Consider the following 21,500-nt stretch of genomic DNA (forward strand, 5'->3'; position numbering starts at 1 on the left):
TAACTGAGAGGGTGCTCGCTGCAGAGCCATTTGAGGAGAGGTGAGCTCCAGCGAGGGGGAGCATGAGCTGTCGCTCCTCCTCCTGTAAGCTGTTTTAATGCGTACACCAACCCCACCCCTAACCCTACCCCCAGTGACATCACTCGTAGAAGAAGTGCAAAAAAGGTGGAGCTCAAGCTTAAGCTCCCCCTCGCTGGAGCTCAGCTCTCCTCAAATGGCTCTGCAGCGAGCACCACTTGCAATAACTTGCCTAATAACCCTTACCTGCGTAGTTAACCTAATTACCCAGTTAAGCCTTCAAATTTCACTTTAAGCTAGAAGTGTCTTGAAACACATGTAGTCAAATATTATTTACTGTGATCAAGGCAAAAATAAAATAACTCAGTTATTAGAAATGAGTTATTAAAACTTATGTTTAGGAATGTGTTGAAAAAAATTGTGTCACCGTTAAACAGAAACTGGGGAAAAAATAAACAGGGGGGCTAATAATTCTGACTACAACTGTATGCTGAATAAGTTGGCGGTTCATTTTTCTGTGGTGACCCCTGATTAATAAAGGGACTAAGCCGAAAAGAAAATAAATGAAAGAATATATTAATTTATTCTTCATTAAATTATTTTAATTAATCATATGATCATTAGTTATTTATGTAATTATCATTATATAATTTTATTAAACATTAGTTAATGATTTGATTATTATTATTCATTATTTGTCATTTTTTTATGCTTTTATATTTTAATATTTTCCTATTATTTCCATTTTTCCATATTGTTATGACCGTGGATTCAAGCGAAACTTGTTTTCATGAGTATACGAGATAAGAGAATGTCTCCATTTCAATGTCTGTGTTGCATCTGGACAATGTTGTGAAGCAGTCATTTTCCATTGCTGTTGCTTTTGGTATAATAACACTTGTTGGATTTATCCTGGTCAGATGAAGTCTGCGCATTGTATCATACGCAACTTAGATTATTCAATAAACTCTGCTCTTTCTTTACATCATTACTTCATCTCCTGCTTCTGCTCCTCTCTGGTTTTCTTAGTCAACCCCTGTATTGATAGGAGACCAGAGAAACTGACGTTTTCTGACAAAATCTGGCGTCCGGGGTTGGATTATATTAATTTGGCGTGGAGATGGTGATCTAACACATGCCAATACCTATTTCTGTACCTCTGACTAGCATTGATATAACGTTGATTTTAGCTGAAATAAATTTACCTCAAATATTTAAAAGATGAGACCGTAAACTTCACAAAAAATTAATTAGAATTGTGCTCATAAACACACCTACAATTCAAAGAGCTGCACTTTATTATACAGTAGGCCACAATATAAATGTCCAAATATGAACTTTCAAATATGTCACATTTGTTTTGATAACAAATCATCATTTTCCAACAAGTTATAAATAAAAACATAACACTTCTGGCCAGTTAAACTGTTTCCACACAACTATGGCACAAGAAACATTGAAATATGGATCAACAGTCTTTTCGATTAAGAGAAAATGGCTATTTGTTTCCAAACAGGACAGAAGTCACTGGCTGTATCTGAAACTGACGTCTCGCTGCCCATAATGTGACTTAAAAGGCAACGTTTTTGTATAAAACTGGTCTCCGACTGGTTTCCAAAGCTTAATACATCTAAAAATCAGGAACAAATTCTGCTTAAGAGATCATCAAGCAAATATCTAATACTTATTTCTAAGTAAACGTGATAAAACAGACATTTATGAATAAATTAGCAAGTTTTGTACCGACTGAACTAAACCACATGCACAGGATTGTTGGATATTGCAGTGCAGGTATGTGCTCTCTTTTAAAAAAACAATAATAATCAATGCATTTTACAACATGACAGGGTTGTTTTTCTAGTTTTGGACCAAGGATATATTAGTCCACTCTTGTTATGCATGACTTGCACACACTAAACAGCCAACAGAAAAGTATGCTCAATCCAAATATTTACTGCAAGAAAAAACTAAGATAGACAATCTTCATTGTTTAATCCAAGTCAAACCAAGAAAGATAAATTTTTGATACTTTAGCGGAATAATAGGATTTAGCCTTTCCTATAAATTGTTACTTCTGTTTGTGTGTCATTAGAAGCTAAAAAAAAAGCTACATCACATTCAAACAAACACAACTGCGCTGTGGAGGTATTGAATAGCCCTCTGGAGACACTCTGAAACAGCAGTGTGGAACAAACACACATCGCATACATGCTTGATCCTTATTAATTAATTGCTAATAAGAAAAACACTCAATTAGTTGTAATGTATGTAAATAGTGACCATCAATAGCCCTGATTGTCCACACAAACACTATGATTAGATGAAAGGCAGCAAACACTCTCACACATAGATATGTGACCTGCTCCATCACTTTGAGTCATTTCAAACATACGGCGGGAAAGATAAGTATTGAGCCTTTCAGTATTTGTCTCAGAAAACATATTTCTAAAGGTGCCATTGACTTGAAATTTTTCTCCGGATGTTGGTAACAACCAAAGAAATCCTTAAATGCAAAGAAAACAAATCTGATTAGTTTACAAATTAAATTATGTGTAATAAAAAAAAAAGAAACAGAAAAGAAGAATTGAACATGAAGAAAGGAAGGTGCAGAAAGGTAGTGAAAACCCTGAAATCTGAATTCTTTCAGTAGTTATTCAGCGACCCTCTGCCCTTCATCATTGTAAATTAATATTCACTGCTTGAGTCCAACATCTTCAGTAACAGGATGATGATGAAACCAGAGTGGACATTTCAGCAAGACAATGATCCAAAAAACAGTCAAGGAAACTCTTAAATGCTTTCAGAGGAAGAAAGTAAAGCTGTAGAATGGCTCAGCCAATCCCCTCACTTGAAACCAATAGAAAATATTAATTAGAATCAAGATTTACAATATACAAGACATACAAATAAATCAGATTTAATAGACGAGACCCACAGAACAATCAAGATTTTTATACTCTGTTGAAGTCTGTGAGCAATGAGAGGCGTCTTTAAGCTGCCAATCACAAAAAAAAAACTTTTATATAAAGTATTAAATACGTTTCAGTAGTTCAGTACTTTTGTCCTTGTGTCGTTTCATTATTACACATAACAAATGTTTTTTGTTTGCTTTATTTTTATCTTGTTTGGGTTTTTACCAAGATTTTCAATTCCATGACAGCAGCCCATTTGGAAATATTATTTCTAGAAAAAAACATGACATGTTCAATACTTGTTTATATTTACTGATGTGTGTCATAAAAAATATTGAGAATATTGGGAGATTTATTCTCAGTATTTAGACAAATGACTGGTTAAAATATAATGTATGTTTATACTGTTTTAGAAATACCTTACTCTGTTTACTTGCATCTTACTAATGAGCTACATTATGTACATTAAATGGCCTTCCTGAGGTACAAGCATCTGCTTGTAAAAAAACACTAAGATTTAAATACCAGAAGAATTTGTCTAAACTTTCACATGTGAAAATGTGTTGCTTTGTATTTAAATATTACACATTTTAAGCTATAATTTCTTTTCATGTGTCTTTCAGCTAATAGTTCTTTAGTTAATAATCTTGCTGTGTTGTGATCGCAACACTCACACTATATATAATGATATCTAAACTGCATTTGTTGTTCATAGCTTTTCTTTTCTCCAAAAAAACAGCTGAAATTGAATTTTGTTCTTACTGCGACTCAAAATGAAAGAGCACGCAACATTAGCTAACAAAAAGAGGCACTTTTATATTGCAAGACGTATTTGAGAAAACCGAATTAAACTCTCACGCATACCTATAGAAACATGGAAGATCAATTACCTGAAAATTCCTGAAAGTATATTCACACTTACTACATGTTATCATGATCTGTTACAATTAGCTACAAGTATCGGTTCTAAGAAACTTTGTCAAGTTCTTCTGAACCTGAAAAAGAAAATGCATCGGTCTGAGAAGCCGGCTTATAATTAACAAATAAAGCCTCATCTCAAAGCTTGCCATCTAAGATAATAATATTCTTTCACAGGGGAAGACTGAAGAGTCAAAAAGTGCAATATTTCACACAAAGTGTTCAGGTAGCACTTACAGATACTCACACTTGTACATGTGCTAAGAACTCTCTCGAGGCCTGCAAGCAAGAACCGCAGTAGAGAAATTCATCCGCTAACACTTTGTGAAACATATTTAGAGTTAAGAAAAGCACTTTATATTAAAAACAAAATGGCAAACAGTCGAGTTCTTCACAAAGCAAGTCTCTAAAAGGCAATAGTATGGAATAATATTGCTGTGCCATTCTTTTAGCATTTCCAGAATTTCTCTCCTTCAGTTCTTACAGAGGAATGGTCTCAATATATTCCTCTATAACCACCCTTCCTCTGCCCTCCTGTAGCATTTTAGCCCCCTTAGCCAATTTCCACTCTCCACTTTTCCTCTCCTCCATGTCCTCCATTTCTCTCTCCGCGTTATTCCTGCCCTCTCTGGGTGACCTGGCTTTGGCCACACTTCTCTCCACCACCTCGTTTTTCACCATTCTTGTCCCTGTGGAGATAGAGGCTGGAATGCGTTTCTTTTTGGGTGGCCCCCAGATGAAGTTTTCTGGTGGCTGGTAATGACGCCGGGCAAAGCGGAGCAGGGCACGTCTCTGAGCATGTTGGCGCAGTGTGAAGACGAAGTATTCCAGTGCACTGTGACGCATGTTGGGTAAAGTGCCCTCCACCAATGCCTCCTCCAATAGCAGACGCACCAGAGGCAGCTTGAAGCTTTCAAAGCCCAGCTCACCAAGACTCTTCAGAATGCGAGTGATACGCAGGTAGTTGTGCTGCGACCTGGGAAAAAAAGGTTATAGGACATAATGAACTATTAGAGGAAAAGGTTAGAATATACTGTAGGTTTCACACAATGCCAAACATGAAAGGACGCTTTGATATTTTAAGAAGATAGATAACCAGAATTTAAAATTTGCAATGATTTTACTCCTGCTCAAAGATGAAGGGTGCCTTTTGTTCTCTAGAACATTCAACAAAAGTTTTTAAGCTGAAATCAGGGTTTTTGTGGATTCATAAAATGTTATAGGTAATGGCACTTAGCATACAGCAGGGGTATCCAGAGTTTAGCTCCAACCCTAATCAAACACATCTGAACCAGCTAATCAAGCTCTTACTAGATAGTGGAAACTTCCTGGCAGGTGTGTTAAAGCAAGTTAGAGATAAACTCTCCAGGACACCGGCCCTCCAGGACCGACTTTGGACACCCCTGGCATACAGTATATAGGCAAAACAGGATTATTTCACATAGCTTGTGATGATATAGTACATTGTGGTATTATGAAGCAAAACAATCAGTCTGTTCTAAAAACTGAAAAAGGTGTTGTTGACTCACATTTTATTTTTATTTATTTAAATATTTCTTTTTTTTTTAAATCACCAACGACCATGGTTTCAGCAACAAACTGACTACTGAACACAGTCACTTGCATCTTGGATGACTTGATCTCTTGTGCATTGTCTTATATACAGGACTGTATATCACACAAATCTGAATTTTGTATGTACTGTACGGGAGAAAAAGTCTAAAATGTGAGGTACTGGATAAACTCAAAACATTGAGGAGTAAATCACATGTATTTTTTATCTTTGTATTTTCTGGTGGAAAGTAATATTAGTGCCCTAAGATGAGCAAAAAAGGCTTTGATAAAATGTCTTTATTGTTTAACCTTTTTAATGTTTTGCTCAAATTTTTAACATTTTATCTAAGTAAAGTTTATTTCTAAACTAATTTCGAGATGAGCATGTGCTTATGATTATCCATGGCTGGTCCCTTAGCTATGCTGATTCACCAATCAGATGATTCCCAACTCCCTATAAATAACAAGAGTTTCTTATCTCAGTATCTTCGTCTTGAAGAACCCCCCACCCATCCCTACTCCCCCTCCTTCTAGATGGGCGATAAGGCGGCCTAGTGATTAGCACTGTTGCCTCACAAAAAGAATGTCTCTGGTTAACATCCTTACTAAACCAGTTGGCATTTTTATGTGAAGTTTGCTCATTCTCCCCGTGCTTGTGTGGGTTTTCCCTAGGTTCTCCAGATTCCTCCCACGGTCTAAAAAACACACACACTTAAGTAAATTGAACATGGCAAATTGGCATCATAGTCAAGCTCTTAGGAAGCCGTATATCTCCTTAGCCATCTTATGTCTGCCATTAGCCAAAAATAAGTTGGGGGATTTCTCGAGATCTACCTGAGCTCAAACTCACCTCTCGCCCTGCTAATGGAATGGAGCCTGGGCTCGAGTATCTTATAAGCTCAGGGCTCTCTCCCGGGACAGCATGCCAAAAAGTTTTTTACAAATCCCTTGGTAGAACAAACAAGAAACAAATAAGTTTTATCAAAAAACAAATCCTTGTTAAATATATGTGTGCCACCATAATTGACACTCTAATGACTTCATTCATTCATTCATTCATTCATTTTCCATCAGCTTAGTCCCTTATTTATCAGTGGTATGAACCATCAACTATTCCAGCATATGTTTTAAAGAGGGGATACCCTTCCAGCCGCAACTCAGTACAAGGAAACACCTATTTACTCTCGCATTCACAAACATTCACACACATACACTACGGCCATTTTAGTTTAGGAAACCGGAGCACCTGGAGGTAACCCATGCGAACACGGAGAGAACAAGCAAACTCCACATAGAGATGCCAATTGGCCCAGCCGGGACTCGACTAACCACTGAGCCATCATGCCGCCCTCCTTATGAATTCATATAAGCTACATATAAGTATTTTGTTATTTTACTTTTTTTGTACATATGAGTTGTGAGTAAAAGGTAATTGTGTTCTATCATGACCTCCTGTTTCACTGGGATATATAAATATGAAGTAATACATACTGTAGTACATATTCCCTGACACAAGTCATTCATCACAATGAGTAAAAGCAGAAGAACAGCCATAATTCAAGTCAAAAGGTTGTTGACCTTCACACAAAGGGTAATGCCTACAAAACTATTGGGTAAAAACAATGAAAATTCCCATTTCCACTTCCAGAGCAATAACAATGAGAAATTCTGGTCAACTGGAAGTGTCATGAATAAGTCTGGAAGATGATGTATGCCAATCATGTAAAAATATACCATTAGGCAGAGTGTGGTTTGAAAAAATCTCCAAGAATAACAGCTAGAAAATTACAGAAGTGGTCAGAAAATCTCCAAAACTACTATCTAACAACATTAACGTTTTCTTTCAGAAAGTTACAAATAAAGCCTTTACTCTCATCCAAAAAAAAACTCATTTCATTTGTGTGTGTGTGTGTTGTTTTGCTTTGTCAAAAGTTCAAAAGGTTAAAAACAAACATATTTCCCAGCATTTCCCCCCCTTATATTTACCAAGAGTGCCAATATTAGTGTAGGGCACTGTGTCTCTGTAATGTACTGTAAGTTTGTCCTCCATGGCTCTATCCTGGGGCAATGACGCACAGACAGACACGCACAGTCATCTACAGTACGTCTACAAATCAGTCCCCTGCACTGCGGATTTTCTCACTCCCTTCCTTTCCCATGTGTTCATCAATCTCTTTTTCAGCTGTCTGTTTTAAGTGTCTCTGCAATTCTGTCCATGCTGTAAAACTCCTTACATGTAAAGTTTTTTTGTATTTATCTCTGCTGTTCACTAAATAGCGTCTTCTATGCATCTGACCCATTTCTCTGGCCTCTGCATGAGATGACGGTTCAGTCGGGGTCATGACTGAATCTGTGATGCAGGGATAAGAGACTATAGATGGAATGAAGCTTTCTAAATATGGCAGGAGACAGGGAGATAAGATTACCTGTATGTCAAGATAACTCGTGCAGAATTAGAACATAAAGGTCAGAGGAGAGGAGTCGTATTTATGAGATAACTCACTCATTTAGGTGCTGGAAGCGATCTTGCCAATTTGAAGCTCGAGATACATTTCCGTTTTTATCCAGGAGTTTGATTCCAAAGAAATCCAGCATGATTGTATATGCCAGGAGGAATCGTCTCTTGGCTTCCCGAGTGCTTTGGAATTCCTTTTGGCAATGGAAAATCAAAGAGGAGAAAAAGTTTGTTTAAGAAAAATGATAAAACAAAGAAAGTGTCTCTGGCTGAAACATATTTATGGATGTTCTGACACCTCTGAATAGGTGTTATAACACTATTAAAAATAAAGGTTTCTTTTTGTCATGTACCACCGAAACAGATCCTTTAACTTATTTTGCTTGCAGAGATCATATCTGACAAATCAAGAATACAGATATTAGGGCTGCATGATTCTGGCTAAAATGAGAATCACAGTTTTTTTTTTTTTTTTTTTGCTTAAAATAAAGATCATGATTTTCTCACAATTCTGAAAATGTACAATAAAGTTCAATACGAGTAGGCTATTCGTTATATCATTGCTAATTCTCAAACATAGGGTAAAGCAACAATAATGTTAGGCCGTTGTGTACTGTAGCTCTACTGTTGGTTAAAATGCTCAATTTTGTATAGACTGGAAATGGTGGGCTTGAACAGACTATAAATATGTCCTGGATGTTAATTCACAGTAAAGTGATGACATCAGAATACAACTTTTCTTAATTCTAAAGTTGAATTATTATGTTCGACAACGTTATTAGACCAATTTTTTACTAGTAATATGAAACATTTGTCATTATGAGATTGACTTTGAAGGTTCTGTACACTTAAGTTGACATCATTCACAGGCGCACGCGTCCTCTCGGTAGGTCATTACATTAAGACAAATTTAATTTTAATCTTATTCTAACTTACAAATACAGTATGCAACACTTTTAACACTATTTGGAGGTGTACATCTTCAAAAACATGTGAAGACTTGTGCGACCACCTTTATGCTTCTCTCTTGATCTTGGAAATATAATTGGCTGAATCATAGAAAAGCTAAATTAAGATTGTATGTACTGTAGGGTCAAATCAAGATCTTTTTTCGATTATTCGTGCAGCCTTAAAAGATACTTTATCAAATATTTTAGAAAATGTTGAGAGAAAGGATGTTTGACACAAAAAAGGACACTATTTAAATTATTTCTTGCCTTTGATTTTAGATGCTTACATTTCTTGATTTCAGATGCTTACCTTTATCTCATCCTGAGTGAGTTCTTGAGCATAAAAATTTAGGCCTTGTTCTCGAAGTGGAAAAAGCCTGTAACAGAAGTAAATAAACAAGCAAGGATTTATCGTTTATTATTATTTATCAGTTAAAGAAACATTTTTAAATAAATACTTTTCAAACAGATTATTTGAAAAATAATTTGGCTAATGTTTGCTTTTTTTAAGTAAATTTTGCCAAAAAATAAGTGTATATAAGGTCTTTTAAATGTAAGTATATACTGCAAAACATAATGGCATTACTACATTGTTATCATGGATTTTTACCATGATTTTCAGGAAACACCCACAATGTAATTCACTGTTACTGGTACTGTACAGTACTAAAAGAATCATATTTATTTATGTGTTCATCATATTAATTACACTGTAAAACCCAAAAAGTTAATGCAACCTAAACCACTGGGGGAAACCGATTGCAACAAACTATTTAAGTTCAAAAACTAATCCTAATGAGTACTGTAAACTTAATCCATTTGCGTTAACGAAGCAATTTGAGCACAGTAAAACCCAATAAACGAAGAGAACCAACACCAAATGAGTACTGTATAACCCAATAAGTTAATGCAACTTAAACCATTTGTGGAAACCAATTGCTACAAACCATTTGAGTAAAAAAAAAATCTATAAGTACTGTGAACTTACTCCATTTAAATAATGAGGTATTTAATTAACTCATTACCTTCAACACTGAGGTTAAAACTTTTCAAATGAGTAGAATGAACTTTTAGTCAATTTTGAGTTAATTACACTCATTTCATTTGATAAACTGACTGTTTGGTTTTACAGTGTAGGAATCATTAGATTTAAGTAATTAGACTCTAATTACGTTACCACTCTCCTCTAAATCCCTAGGCTTACCTCATTTATCTGCAACAAAATACAGTGGAATTTAAAAAAATATTTTTTAATTTCCTATATTTTAATTGAAGGTTAGAATAAGTCTATTGTTTTATTTAAACCTCAATATTTGTTATAAGTAGAATGACGATAGTGCATTATTTTACCCACAATATTTAAAACATTCACTTGAATTCATTTTTAAAAAATGTATGTACTTTATGTAGGTATATATTTTATACTGTATTGTGCATGTAACAAATAACATCCTTTGATGCAGACATCAGTATTGTCCCTCAACATTTCCAAACTTTTTTGGAGCAATAGTTATTTAAAAACATTAACAATTCAATATACTGATTAATATGTGCCAATATGTACAGTTGAAGTCAAAATTATTAGCCTCCCTTTGAATTTCTTATTCTTTTTTAAATATTACCCAAATTATTTTTAACAGAGCAAGGAAATTTTCACAGTATGTCTGATAATGTATTTTTAAAATTACATCACAAATTTTTACTCTCGATAAGAGTGACTCTAACTAAGATATAAGGGAAAGGGAGATACAAAAGGGTCATGCACACACACAAACACACACACACACACACATACACACCAAAATGCAATAATGGATAAATTTCTTCCTGTCAGCTGTTTGATCCTACATGTTGCTGACCGCTAGCAAAGGACAACCAGAAAACCTCGGCATATCTTTTTTTTCTGTCCGTCTCTTTTTTTCTCATCAGCCTCTTTCGTTTCTCATCTCTCTCTGAAGTCATGAAGTTCTGGCTGACTGCCTGCTGGAGCAGGCAAGCTTTCACTGTCATCTCATCTTAATTTACGTAAAGAGCCAAAATGTTAGCAATCTGTCTGCTAGCACTTTTACATTCGCTAATTGATATTATGCAAATAGCCCTGGAAGTGTACAAAGTGTGAACGAGAAAAAAAAACGGGTAGATGGAATGAGAGAAGCTATAATCAGTTTTTTTTTCTTTTCTTTTTTTTTGTCAGCAGGAGAAGGTGCAAGGGTACGATTGGCAGCATATGCATGAAGCCTGATTTTAGAAGTGTGCTGTTATTTCACGCAGGATCGGGGCATCATGTCCTCTCCCTCTTTTCACCCTGGAAATAACCGCACAGTCAGGAATGAAAAGAGAGCGGGCAAGAGGTTACAACACCCTACTGAGAGCTTTACAAGAACGCATTGACACATAACCAACGTTTAACCTCCACACAACCTTCAGTGCACGCTGAATGTGAGCTAATTCATTCACTGGTTACATAACTCTTCATTAGCGATGCTGGTGTTTTATAAAATAGTTTTTTAAAATGAAAAACTATGAAAAATATGTTTTTAGGGGTGAATTATTCCTTTAGTGATGTTTTGTGAACACCTATAAATAGTCAAACAAGTCATACTTGTGTTTTCTCACGACTTTAGCATCCCTCCACCACCCCAACTCCACACTATTGAACATGATACCTACATAAATCTGAGGGGGGAGCGTTCTGTAGTCAGGCTAGATACTGCGCTCAGAACACATCTCTCTCACTCTATCCTGATAAGTGGTATAACATGAGTTAGGGTGTCTTTCCGAGCTCAGAGCCCTTTCCCCGGACAACATGCCAAATATGCACGTTCTAATCACGTTCTAATCAGTCAAATATTGGTGAGTGTGAACTCAGAGTTGGGTGTAACGCGTTCCACTGTAATGCGTTAATGTATTCTAATTATATTTTTGGGGAACTGTAATGGGTTATATTTTAAACTTGTGTAATTTGATTACAGTTACTAAAGTCAATGTAATTGCGTTACTATTACAGTTTTTAGAAGAAAAAAAATGTCAGTTAGCATGCGCTTTAAAATTGCTGAAGAACGCGTTCTGAAATAGTTACTGTCGAGAGTGGTTGCTTCTTCAAGTGGAAATACAGACATTACAGACAAAATGCCGTCTATGTCGAGTTTCTAAAGAACTTTTGACTGCTTTTAACTTGACCAGCAACATCTTCAAGCACTTGAATAGAAAGCTTGCACAATAAGTTTAGCAGTTTGCTGCATTGCAAAGTACAAGCTTGGTGAACTCGTATCACAAAATATGACCTCCCTGTACATAAATAAACAATTTGGAGCATTCCCTCACCTTTTTAATGTCTATTTGTACTAGATGGTAAAGAGAAGCACATCTAATTCATGTTTTGCCGTCGAAAAATCCCTCATGCCTATATTAGCATGCAACTTTTTACATTTTTTGAACAAGCAATAATGATCAGCTTCAGGCTAATAGGCTAGATTAAAAATTATTATTAAGCAACTATTGCTTGCGTTTTCGGGCAACGCAGTGGCGCAGTAGGTAGGTAGTGCTGTCACCTCACAGGTCGCTGGGTCGCTGGTTCGAACCTTGGCTCAGTTGGTGTTTCTGTGTGGAGTTTGCATAATCTTCCTGCGTTTGCATGGGTTTCCTCTGGGTGCTCTGGTTTCCCCCACAGTTCAAAGACATGTGGTATAGGTGAATTGGGTAGGCTAAAGTGTGTGTGTGTGTTTCCCAGAAATGGGTTGTGGCTGGAAGGGCATCTGCTGTGTAAAAATGTGCTGGACAAGTTGGTGGTTTATTCCACTGTGGCGACCCCAGATTAATAAAGGGACTAAGCCGACAAAAAAATGAATGCTTGCTTTTTCAAAATGTCTCATCTTATTTATTCCCGCCTCTTTTCGCAGCACGACAGAAATTCACATGCTCAAACTAAAGTGTGACCTCAGCATAAGTGTTCTGAAACATCATTAAAAGACAAATATGAAATGTTTTCATGTGTGTAAAAGCTATGAATCTTTAAGGAACCAAGCAACTGTTCGTTGTTTCACTATAGTGTTTGCATAATACTTATTTAATCATGTTTAATTTAATTTCAAATTCATAGAAAGGCTTGCTAACTTTCCTACAATATGGCTTATCTTTTTATGTTAAGGTTAAAACAGTTATCTTTTGCATTTTTAATGTAAGGAAATTGGACCATTTAATCAAGAAATGCCCTTAAGTCATTTTTCCAAAGCTTCTTCAGCTGCTAAAGAGATGATGTCAGCCAAAGTGCCCCATAAATATTTGAGTAATGTTTAACATTAAAGAAACTTCATATCTAATGCAGTCCTAAGGCCATATTTTTGTCGACAAAGATGATGTTGATAACCCCTTCACCTGCAGGTACCACGAATGTGCTGATTTTGTCTTTATCGCTGCTGTTGTCCGCTTTCATGCTCTTGTTTGATTTTTGCCTTGATCTACAGGATTTGCATCTAAAGAAGATGGGGTTTATTAGGAACAGATGGTAAAGAGAAGCATATCTAATCCATGTCTCGCCATCGAAAAATCCCTCATGCCCATATTAGCATGCAACTTTTTATGTTCTTTGAACGAGCAATAATAATAAGCTTCAGGCTAATGGGCTAGATTAAGCATTATTATTAAGCAATTACTGACTATTGCTCATAAAGAAGCTACAAAAGAGTGTTCCTGCAGCGATGCCATTGAAGAACATTTCACTAAACAGTTCATTAAAGAACAATGTTTTTCTTCTTTCTTTAGCTGTTTGTGAAATGGAAAGGCTCCACAGATGTTAGAGGTTCGTCATGGATTCATCAATACCAATAAAAAACCATTAGGAGTGTAAAATATTAAAGAAAAAGCTTACCACTGAATGTATGTGTGATTGTGCTCTAGTTTGTCATAGTCTCCCCTCCATTTAGTGAGGATTTCTTCAATGTAAATACCTGAGGGGCAAAAGAGGAAGATAATAAATCATCACAACAGGCAAAGCTCAGCATTTAAAACTCACTTAAAGTCACTTAAAACTCCATTTATTGCAGTTTTTTATTCTATCAAGATCTATGTTTTCTTTCATCAATATGTTTGTTTGTTTTTTCATGCAAGGTTCACTGGTAAAAGGTTGACTGAAAGACAGCATTGATTCAGTCCCAAATGGCTCTATAAGCGAATTATATAGTCATTATCATACTCGCTCCCACATGGATCCAATTTAAACGACTTTCTTTCTTGTTTGGATAATTCGCAGAATACTGGAAAGCAAACCAGTGTAGTGACCTTTAACTTGACCCTTAATTGTATGGACAGACATATTTGGAACAACATTGTGCTGAACAAACAATGACAAATTTGTTCTTTTTGGATGAACTGTACCTTTTAGGAGAAACAAAGACTGCTTGTAAATAAAGGTGTAGGTCATCTGTGACATGGAAATGCTGATCTCAGGGGGATGCACAGCACTGTTACATGTTTGTGTGTGCATCCTTCTCCATAAACAGCAGTGAAACTGTTATGGTGCCATTAAATGCTTGCACAACAGATCCAGTTAATTCTCAAACATGACCACAATAACCAATCAATGGCTCCTCTGAGATGTCTTGAGTGTCTGACTGCTTAAAGTGGCCTGCGGGGAAAACATTCAGCTAATGAACCACTCCAGAAGTCATGTTCTTCCTTCACACCAGCTGGCATGTGTATTCGCTTGTGAAAACTGCTTCTTGTTCATCTGGATATACTGTAAATGTTCTTGCAGTGTGTATGTTCACATCTTTGTATACAAGAAATGTCAGCACTTTTTTACCTTCACAAAATCTCTTATTTGGCAGACATTTTAACCCAAAGCAATTTTTAAAACATGTTTATTAAAGTATTATAGTTAAAGCCCCTAAAAAATTACATTTATTTATTCAGCATTATGTTGCCCCAAACTTTGTTATAATTTTTTCTGTATATGCAGAATATATAAGGATCTATTTTACAGAATGCAGAGCACTGTATGTCAGGTTTAGATTATACAGTATCTGCTCATTTTTTTTTCAAGTTTTGTACGAGGATGTCATTGTGATTCGTATATGTTTGAGTAGGTATATATTGAACCAATACTTACTGTGCAAACCAACGCAATCTTATGGGAATTCGTAACTTTTTGATTTAGTGGCTAATTTGTATGAATTCATACGATCTAATTCTTACAATTTAGTATGATTTACTCATCACCCAAATGGCAGCTGGGGTTAGGGGTGGCATTGGGTGCCACGCCTCCTTTTTAAAATTGTAATTTTCATACGACTGAACCCGTACAAGTTTGTACGAATTAGCTACGAAACTGACAAAACGTAAATTACTTATGTTTCCTCTTGAGATCAAGCTGTGCAACCACTAAAAAATACAATCTATATCCTATGAATGCATATAGAATGAATGGACATTCTGCACTCAAAAAATGTTGAGTGATTCAACCAAAATTTGGTTAAAATGTTGACAAACCAGTTCGATGGCATTGATGGAAACGTAACTGTATTGCATATTTTCAGAAAAGCGGTTAATTTGTTAAAATTCATATGGTTTCATGCATTCATTCATTCATTTTCTTTTCAGCATAGTCCTTTTATTAATCAGGGGTCGCCAGCGGAATGAATCGCCAACTTACCTAGCATATGTTTTACGCAGCGGATGCCCTTCCAGCCACAACCTAACACTGGGAAACACCTGCACACTTTTGCATTCACACACATACACTATGGCCAATTTTGCTTATTCTATTCACCTGTACTGCATGCGTTTGTTTGGACTATGGGTGAAACCGGAGCACCGAAAACCCACGTGAACACGAGGAGAACATGCAAACTCCACACAGGAACACCAACTTCTTGGAACCTTCTTGCTGTGAGGCGATCGTGCTACCTACTGTGCCAAAAACATACTATTTTTAAAAGGAGGCATGCCTCAAAATACTATTCCTAAACCAAACCGTCATTAGGGGTACACAGCGGATGCCCTTCCAGCTGCAACCTAGTATTGAAAAACATCCATACACACTCACGGAGCACCCGCAGGAAGCCCAAGCGAACACAAGGTGAAAACCCAAACACTACACAGAAATGCCAACTGACCCAGTCGGTACTCAAACCATTGACCTTCTTGCTGTAAGGTAACAGTGCTAACCACGGAGCCACCGTATCACCTTGGGGGTGAGCAAATCAAACTAAATATACTAATAAAACTTAACAAATTTGTTCAATTTAGCCACTAAATCAAAAAGTTATGAACTGGCGTGAGATTGTACTGATTTGCACCCAGATTTTGGGTTAAAGCTGAGAGCAAAATACCATTTTAAATCTCAGTAAATTTTATTATGGACCCAATATCTTGGTACACTTGTAGAACCTACATTCCCCATGTTGTATTTGAGGTACTTTTTGACAACTGAGACAAAAAAAAGTCACATACTGTTTTTCACCCTAAACATCCAATCCAGCAAGCTCTCAACACAAGAACCAGTGAAAAAGTGAGCTAAACAAATGAACTCTGAACCCAGAGAGATTCTGAATGTTTGTTCTCCAAATATGGTGAAAATATGTGCATTTAAAAATATGTATTATAAAATAGCATAAAATAAAATAGCCAGTAGTATTCTGAAGGAAAAATTAACAAAACATTTGGATGTATCTACTGTGGGCAAGTACTGTATTCCTTTATGTGTTTAAGGAATCAAGAGCAAAATACATTAAGATAATTCACCAGCACATTGATCATTTGTGTAAAACCATGTTTTTTTTTTTTTTTTTTAATGAATTAGTCTAAATCATTATTTGCACCAGTGCTTTTATTCCTGAAATGGTTGTTTGTTATTACTGCAAACAAAATTTCCCCGAGTAACAATTAAAGCACAGTCTCATTATGAGAATCAAGGGACCTCCAGGGAGGAAGTTCCTTTAATATAATGGTGATTTAAAAACAATAAAACAGATCGTTACTGCAAACAATTGGGACACCATGTAATACTAATAAAGGGCAATGATATAAGTTCATTATTAAACAATAAAAGCAGCTTTGTACTGTGAAAAGACTTCCACACATATTTAATACCATGCATATGAGGACATTATTAATAACACAATTGCCATTCTATTATTTAGTCCAGGTATCATTGTAAAGTCCTATGCTTCTCTCATTATGATATTAAATTGCAAACACACACTCACCATCCGGCACCAGCGGTATCTTATTTAGATAAAACCTCAGATTACGATATTCATTCGGCTGACGAGGCTCCTTGTAGTTCTGAGCAACAGAAAGAAATCAGGAATGAAGGATAGAGAAAGTTAAGAGTCCAAGTAATACATCAGAGCTCTACTGAATGTGTTTCTGCTGACTGTACAGCAATATTTACTGAAAATCTAATTTTTGCTCTGCAAGCTATGTATGAGAAATGTGAAGAGAGTAGACGTAACTCTTTACCGGATAACTGTGGCGATATTTGTACAAGTCCTTTGCAGCATAAAAGCTCCTTTTCATCCTGGTGGAGGACTCCATCATGTCACCAAACTGTGTGATAGGGGAAAAAAGTGACAGGGATGGAATAGTTGCATAGGTGGTGAAAAAGTGAATGAATGACTTCACTCATCAGCATCTGAGCTACATTGCCACCGCTCTACCCCACTGGGATGCTAGAGAAAGAAGAGCTCCATTTTGTAGACTATGTACTTTTTTCTAACTAATTCATGAACATTTTTAGCTCTCAGCCTCTTGTGATGTTGAAACACTGACGATCTTTATGGTTGAATGAAGGCGATGAGCAGAAGTCTTGTACTCTTGCACACAACATGAAGCTGTTTGCTTGTGATGGCCAATGACATGCCTAAGATGCTTACTAATTAATAACATTGCATTTACTTACATAAACACATTAGATAATATAAAGGTTTCGGGTGCAGGGCTCGCAGAAGCAAACTATAATGGTGAATGTGACAAGCTGTTATCAAAGTCAGCTTCAAATGAATCAAAATCCAATTTCCTTTTTCCCGCTGACAGGAAATTCGAGAAGCCAAATTTCCCGTGAGGAAATAGGTCACATTGAAAAGGTCACAGTCTCTGTGGCCTTAAAATCCAAGAAACCTTGAGAAAAAGACAGAGCCATTTTAAAAATGACATCTAAGAAGGTCAAATATATTTAACTCTCTTATCACCTTATAGGTAAGCATCAGCAAAAAAGCTTCAGCATCAGCCCCTTTTTCTGGTTAATTTGAGCCATTTTGGCATTCCATATAATAACATGTACATTATTTTTATATTAGTTATGGAATTACATATATTGTAATGTTGTAATATAAATTTGTGAGCTACAGAATAAAATCGTAAGAAATATATTAAATATTAATTATATTATTATTATTATTACTATTTTCTTTTTATCTGATTTATGAATACGACAAATGTGTAAAAGCAAAAGGCCAGTTAGTTAGATAGATAGATAGATAGATAGATAGATAGATAGATAGATAGATAGATAGATAGATAGATAGATAGATAGATAGATAGATAGATAGATAGATAGATACCCATAGCCTATAGCTCAAAGGTGAAAGGTCAAATTTGTGAGTCAATTTTTAAACAAAATGTGCTTTTACTGTGTTTATTGTGATTTTTGGCAAATATTATTATTAAATTATTATTATCAAATATTTTACAAAGCCTTTTTTATAATTTACTCAGTATTTCTTGTGCCGAAAACGTGCAATTTTCAGTAGCTTTCACGTTGTGTTTAGTAATAATAATTATAGGCTGATGATAATGGGTTGACATTGTCCACGCTCTCTGCACGCACAGCACGCGTGCTTACACATGGATTTACATGCATTTTAAATATCATAGCCACAATCATTACTACACTACTACACACGCTGTTCTAATATTCAACCGACTGTACATTTACAGTTCATACAGATGCGCCTGACGATCGCTTTAATGGTTATTGTTTCTCCTTTGTTATCACTGGGTACCTGTGGTGATCCGTGCTCCAGCTGTTCGCCTCCTCTGGCTGCCTCCGCCGGGCTCATTGACTCGGAGATGCCGCTGTCCTCCTCCTCTCCTCCCGGCTGATGCTCGTCGCTCTCCGAGTCCGTTTCCCACGTCGAGTCGCATTCTTCCACTGTGCTCGGCTCCTTGTATCTCCAGCTGCCCATCAGATTGCCCATTTAAACCCTGTCCTCCGTGCCTACATAGTTTAAAGTCCTCACTCGGCTCAGGATCGAGCTTTAATATGATGTAGAGCCGCCGTCCGGGTCGCTTTTACGTGACTAATGGGGGATTTCCAGCGCTCTGATGAGAACACACCCCCTTCTGACCGGAGATCAGCGCTGGAGATGATGATGAGCGCTCAGCATCATTTATTAAGGCGTCTCTAACGCCTGTTTCACACCGCAAGCGTCAGCGGCGCGTGAGCAGAGCGTGAGCAGCGCGTTTGTCGAGCAGTAGCAGCACGCAGGCGTTTGCCTTTCACACCAGCTGCGTCTGCAGCGCGCAGTTCTTCGGCAGCTGCTGCTGAGATCAACCTATCTCTGTCTATTCTATCTAGTTACCCATGTCTCTCTATATACAAATACACTTTTTAAACTTTTCATCTGCACCAAGGCCCCACCTATGCTGTTTCGTTAACCTGCAAATATTTATTTTACAAATTTTATAGATCAAATAGTACTGTATGCTTCTAAAGCTAACTTATATGAGAAGTGTCTACAGTCAGAAGACAATCACCTGTGATATCGTGTCATTTGTTTTTTGATTATCAGGTTATCAGGACCTAGTTATAATCATATTTATACAATATAGTTATAATGATATTTATACATGATCAAACTAGTGTTAATTTCTCCGCTTCAGTGATGTCCAGCGGCAGAATAACAGCTCGTTAATTCATGCTCGTGCAGATGATGAGACGGACAAAAGTAATTAATGCATGCCATTCTTTTACTTATTTTCGTGTTGTCAGATTCAGAGTGCAATTTGTGCAAACAGCTCCCGGTAGGAATAACTCGAGTGAACATAAAACAAAGCCGATAAAAACTTTCTTCCTCTGCTCCGCTGCACAGAACACAGCGAGCTCACATCATCCAGCATGCGTGTCGAACTACACTACCCACAATACACTTCGCTATGGACTACAATTCCCGTAAATATTCTATTTCCCCTCTCCTACAACACTAGTGTGCAACTGATACTAAAATTGTTTTACATTTGGTTTTGTAGTTCGGACCTAAATAAATGTTTGTTGCCGTTTTAAATCGTTTTAAGTAAATTTGAATGACTATATATAAACCATTTGACATTATTAACGCATTTATTGGGTAAAATTGCTACTTTTTACTGTCATTCAATGTGTTTTGGTCGTTGTCAATGCACTGTCACTTTAATTGAGCGTGAGCAGCGCGTCAAAAATAGACCCAGCGCCGAAACTATCGCTGCACTGCTGCTTCGGCGACGCTCACGCCTCGCTCTGACGCGCTGCTGCTGCGTGCGGTATGAAAGCTCTAATCTGTTAACATGGACGCCGAAAACACACGCGCTGCTCACGCTCTGCTCACGCGCCGCTGACGCTTGCGGTGTGAAACAGGCGTAAGGCTGCTCTGGGGAAGATTTGTTCTGCTCTAAATTTTGTGTAAAGACACAATCACGCGTAAAAGTGGTTCTGTTTAGAATAGAGAAGTAAAGCGGTTTTGATGCTATATCAGGGCCGTCTAAACTTTTTCATTGAAATTACAGAGAATGTATTTTTCATTATGTTAATTGATTTTTTCAAAGCCCTTCTAATATATATTTGAATTCATTAATGAAAATACACAACCACAATCAAGAGATCAACATAAGAGATTTAGTTTTTTTACAATGGCTATGACACTTTTTTCAATACATTTAACAAGTTTGCTAAACTCTTAACGCAACAACACACCTAAAATACACAATTGGCAAAACAGTTAATTTTATGCTCAAAATCACACATTATAAACTAAACCTCTAAACTACTTTTCAAAATACAATAATAAACGAACACACTACACCATGTCTAACAAAACACTGCAATCATGTTTCAAAATGAAATTATTGTTCAAAACACAAACACATGTTCTCTTCCAACATAAACATTCAGTCAATCAGAAAACACTGACAATAAAAACACTATCATTAGCTGACATTACAGAAACTCCATTAGTTTATGTGTCAGCTCTGCCCTTATATTTGAAGTCTCGTTACAGTTTTGTTTCGTTGGGTTAAGTAAATGCATGCATTTTCTTTCGTTTACGGCAAAGATTCTATACATAATGAAGAAAAAAATTGCTTTATAAAATTTACAATTTATGTAAAAAAAATACAGACACAGAATTTCTGCAGTACAGACTTTTTTTGCAGAAGGACATCACTGCAAACAGGAAAAGCACCACAATTATAATACAGTTTTTTACAATGGCTATGACACTTTTTTCAATACATTTAACAAGTTTGCTAAACTCTTAACGCAGCAACACACCTAAAATACACAATTGGCAAAACAGTTAATTTTATGCTCAAAATCACACATTATAAACTAAACCTCTAAACTACTTTTCAAAATACTAAAATAAACGAACACACTACACCATGTCTAACAAAACACTGCAAACATGTTTCAAAATGAAATTATTGTTCAAAACACAAACA

At 36.4% G+C, this 21,500-nt stretch overlaps 1 protein-coding gene across 2 annotated transcripts; it reads right to left on the reverse strand.

Moving 5' to 3' along the window:
* Positions 1 to 1,298: 1,298 nt before the first annotated feature.
* On the reverse strand, positions 1,299 to 19,151 carry ogfrl1 (opioid growth factor receptor-like 1). 2 transcript variants are annotated; one of them, XR_012388573.1, is made up of 7 exons: positions 18,809 to 19,151; positions 17,268 to 17,354; positions 17,012 to 17,090; positions 13,675 to 13,753; positions 9,118 to 9,184; positions 6,930 to 8,051; positions 1,299 to 5,769 (listed from the first exon to the last, which is right to left on the reverse strand). XR_012388573.1 is itself a non-coding variant. In NM_001328046.1 (7 exons), the coding sequence occupies exons 1-7, from the start codon at positions 19,001 to 19,003 to the stop codon at positions 4,329 to 4,331; spliced, it is 1,149 nt and encodes a 382-aa protein (NP_001314975.1). In that variant the 5' UTR covers positions 19,004 to 19,129; the 3' UTR covers positions 3,009 to 4,328. The 2 variants fall into 2 exon arrangements, 1 of the variants encoding a protein (NP_001314975.1); NM_001328046.1 differs by having other exon boundaries at positions 3,009 to 4,824; positions 7,906 to 8,051; positions 18,809 to 19,129.
* Between the last annotated feature and the right edge of the window lie 2,349 nt (positions 19,152 to 21,500).

The sequence above is a fragment of the Danio rerio genome, chromosome 13 (assembly GCF_049306965.1).
Source record: "Danio rerio strain Tuebingen ecotype United States chromosome 13, GRCz12tu, whole genome shotgun sequence".
In the NCBI taxonomy this organism is placed as follows: domain Eukaryota; kingdom Metazoa; phylum Chordata; class Actinopteri; order Cypriniformes; family Danionidae; genus Danio; species Danio rerio.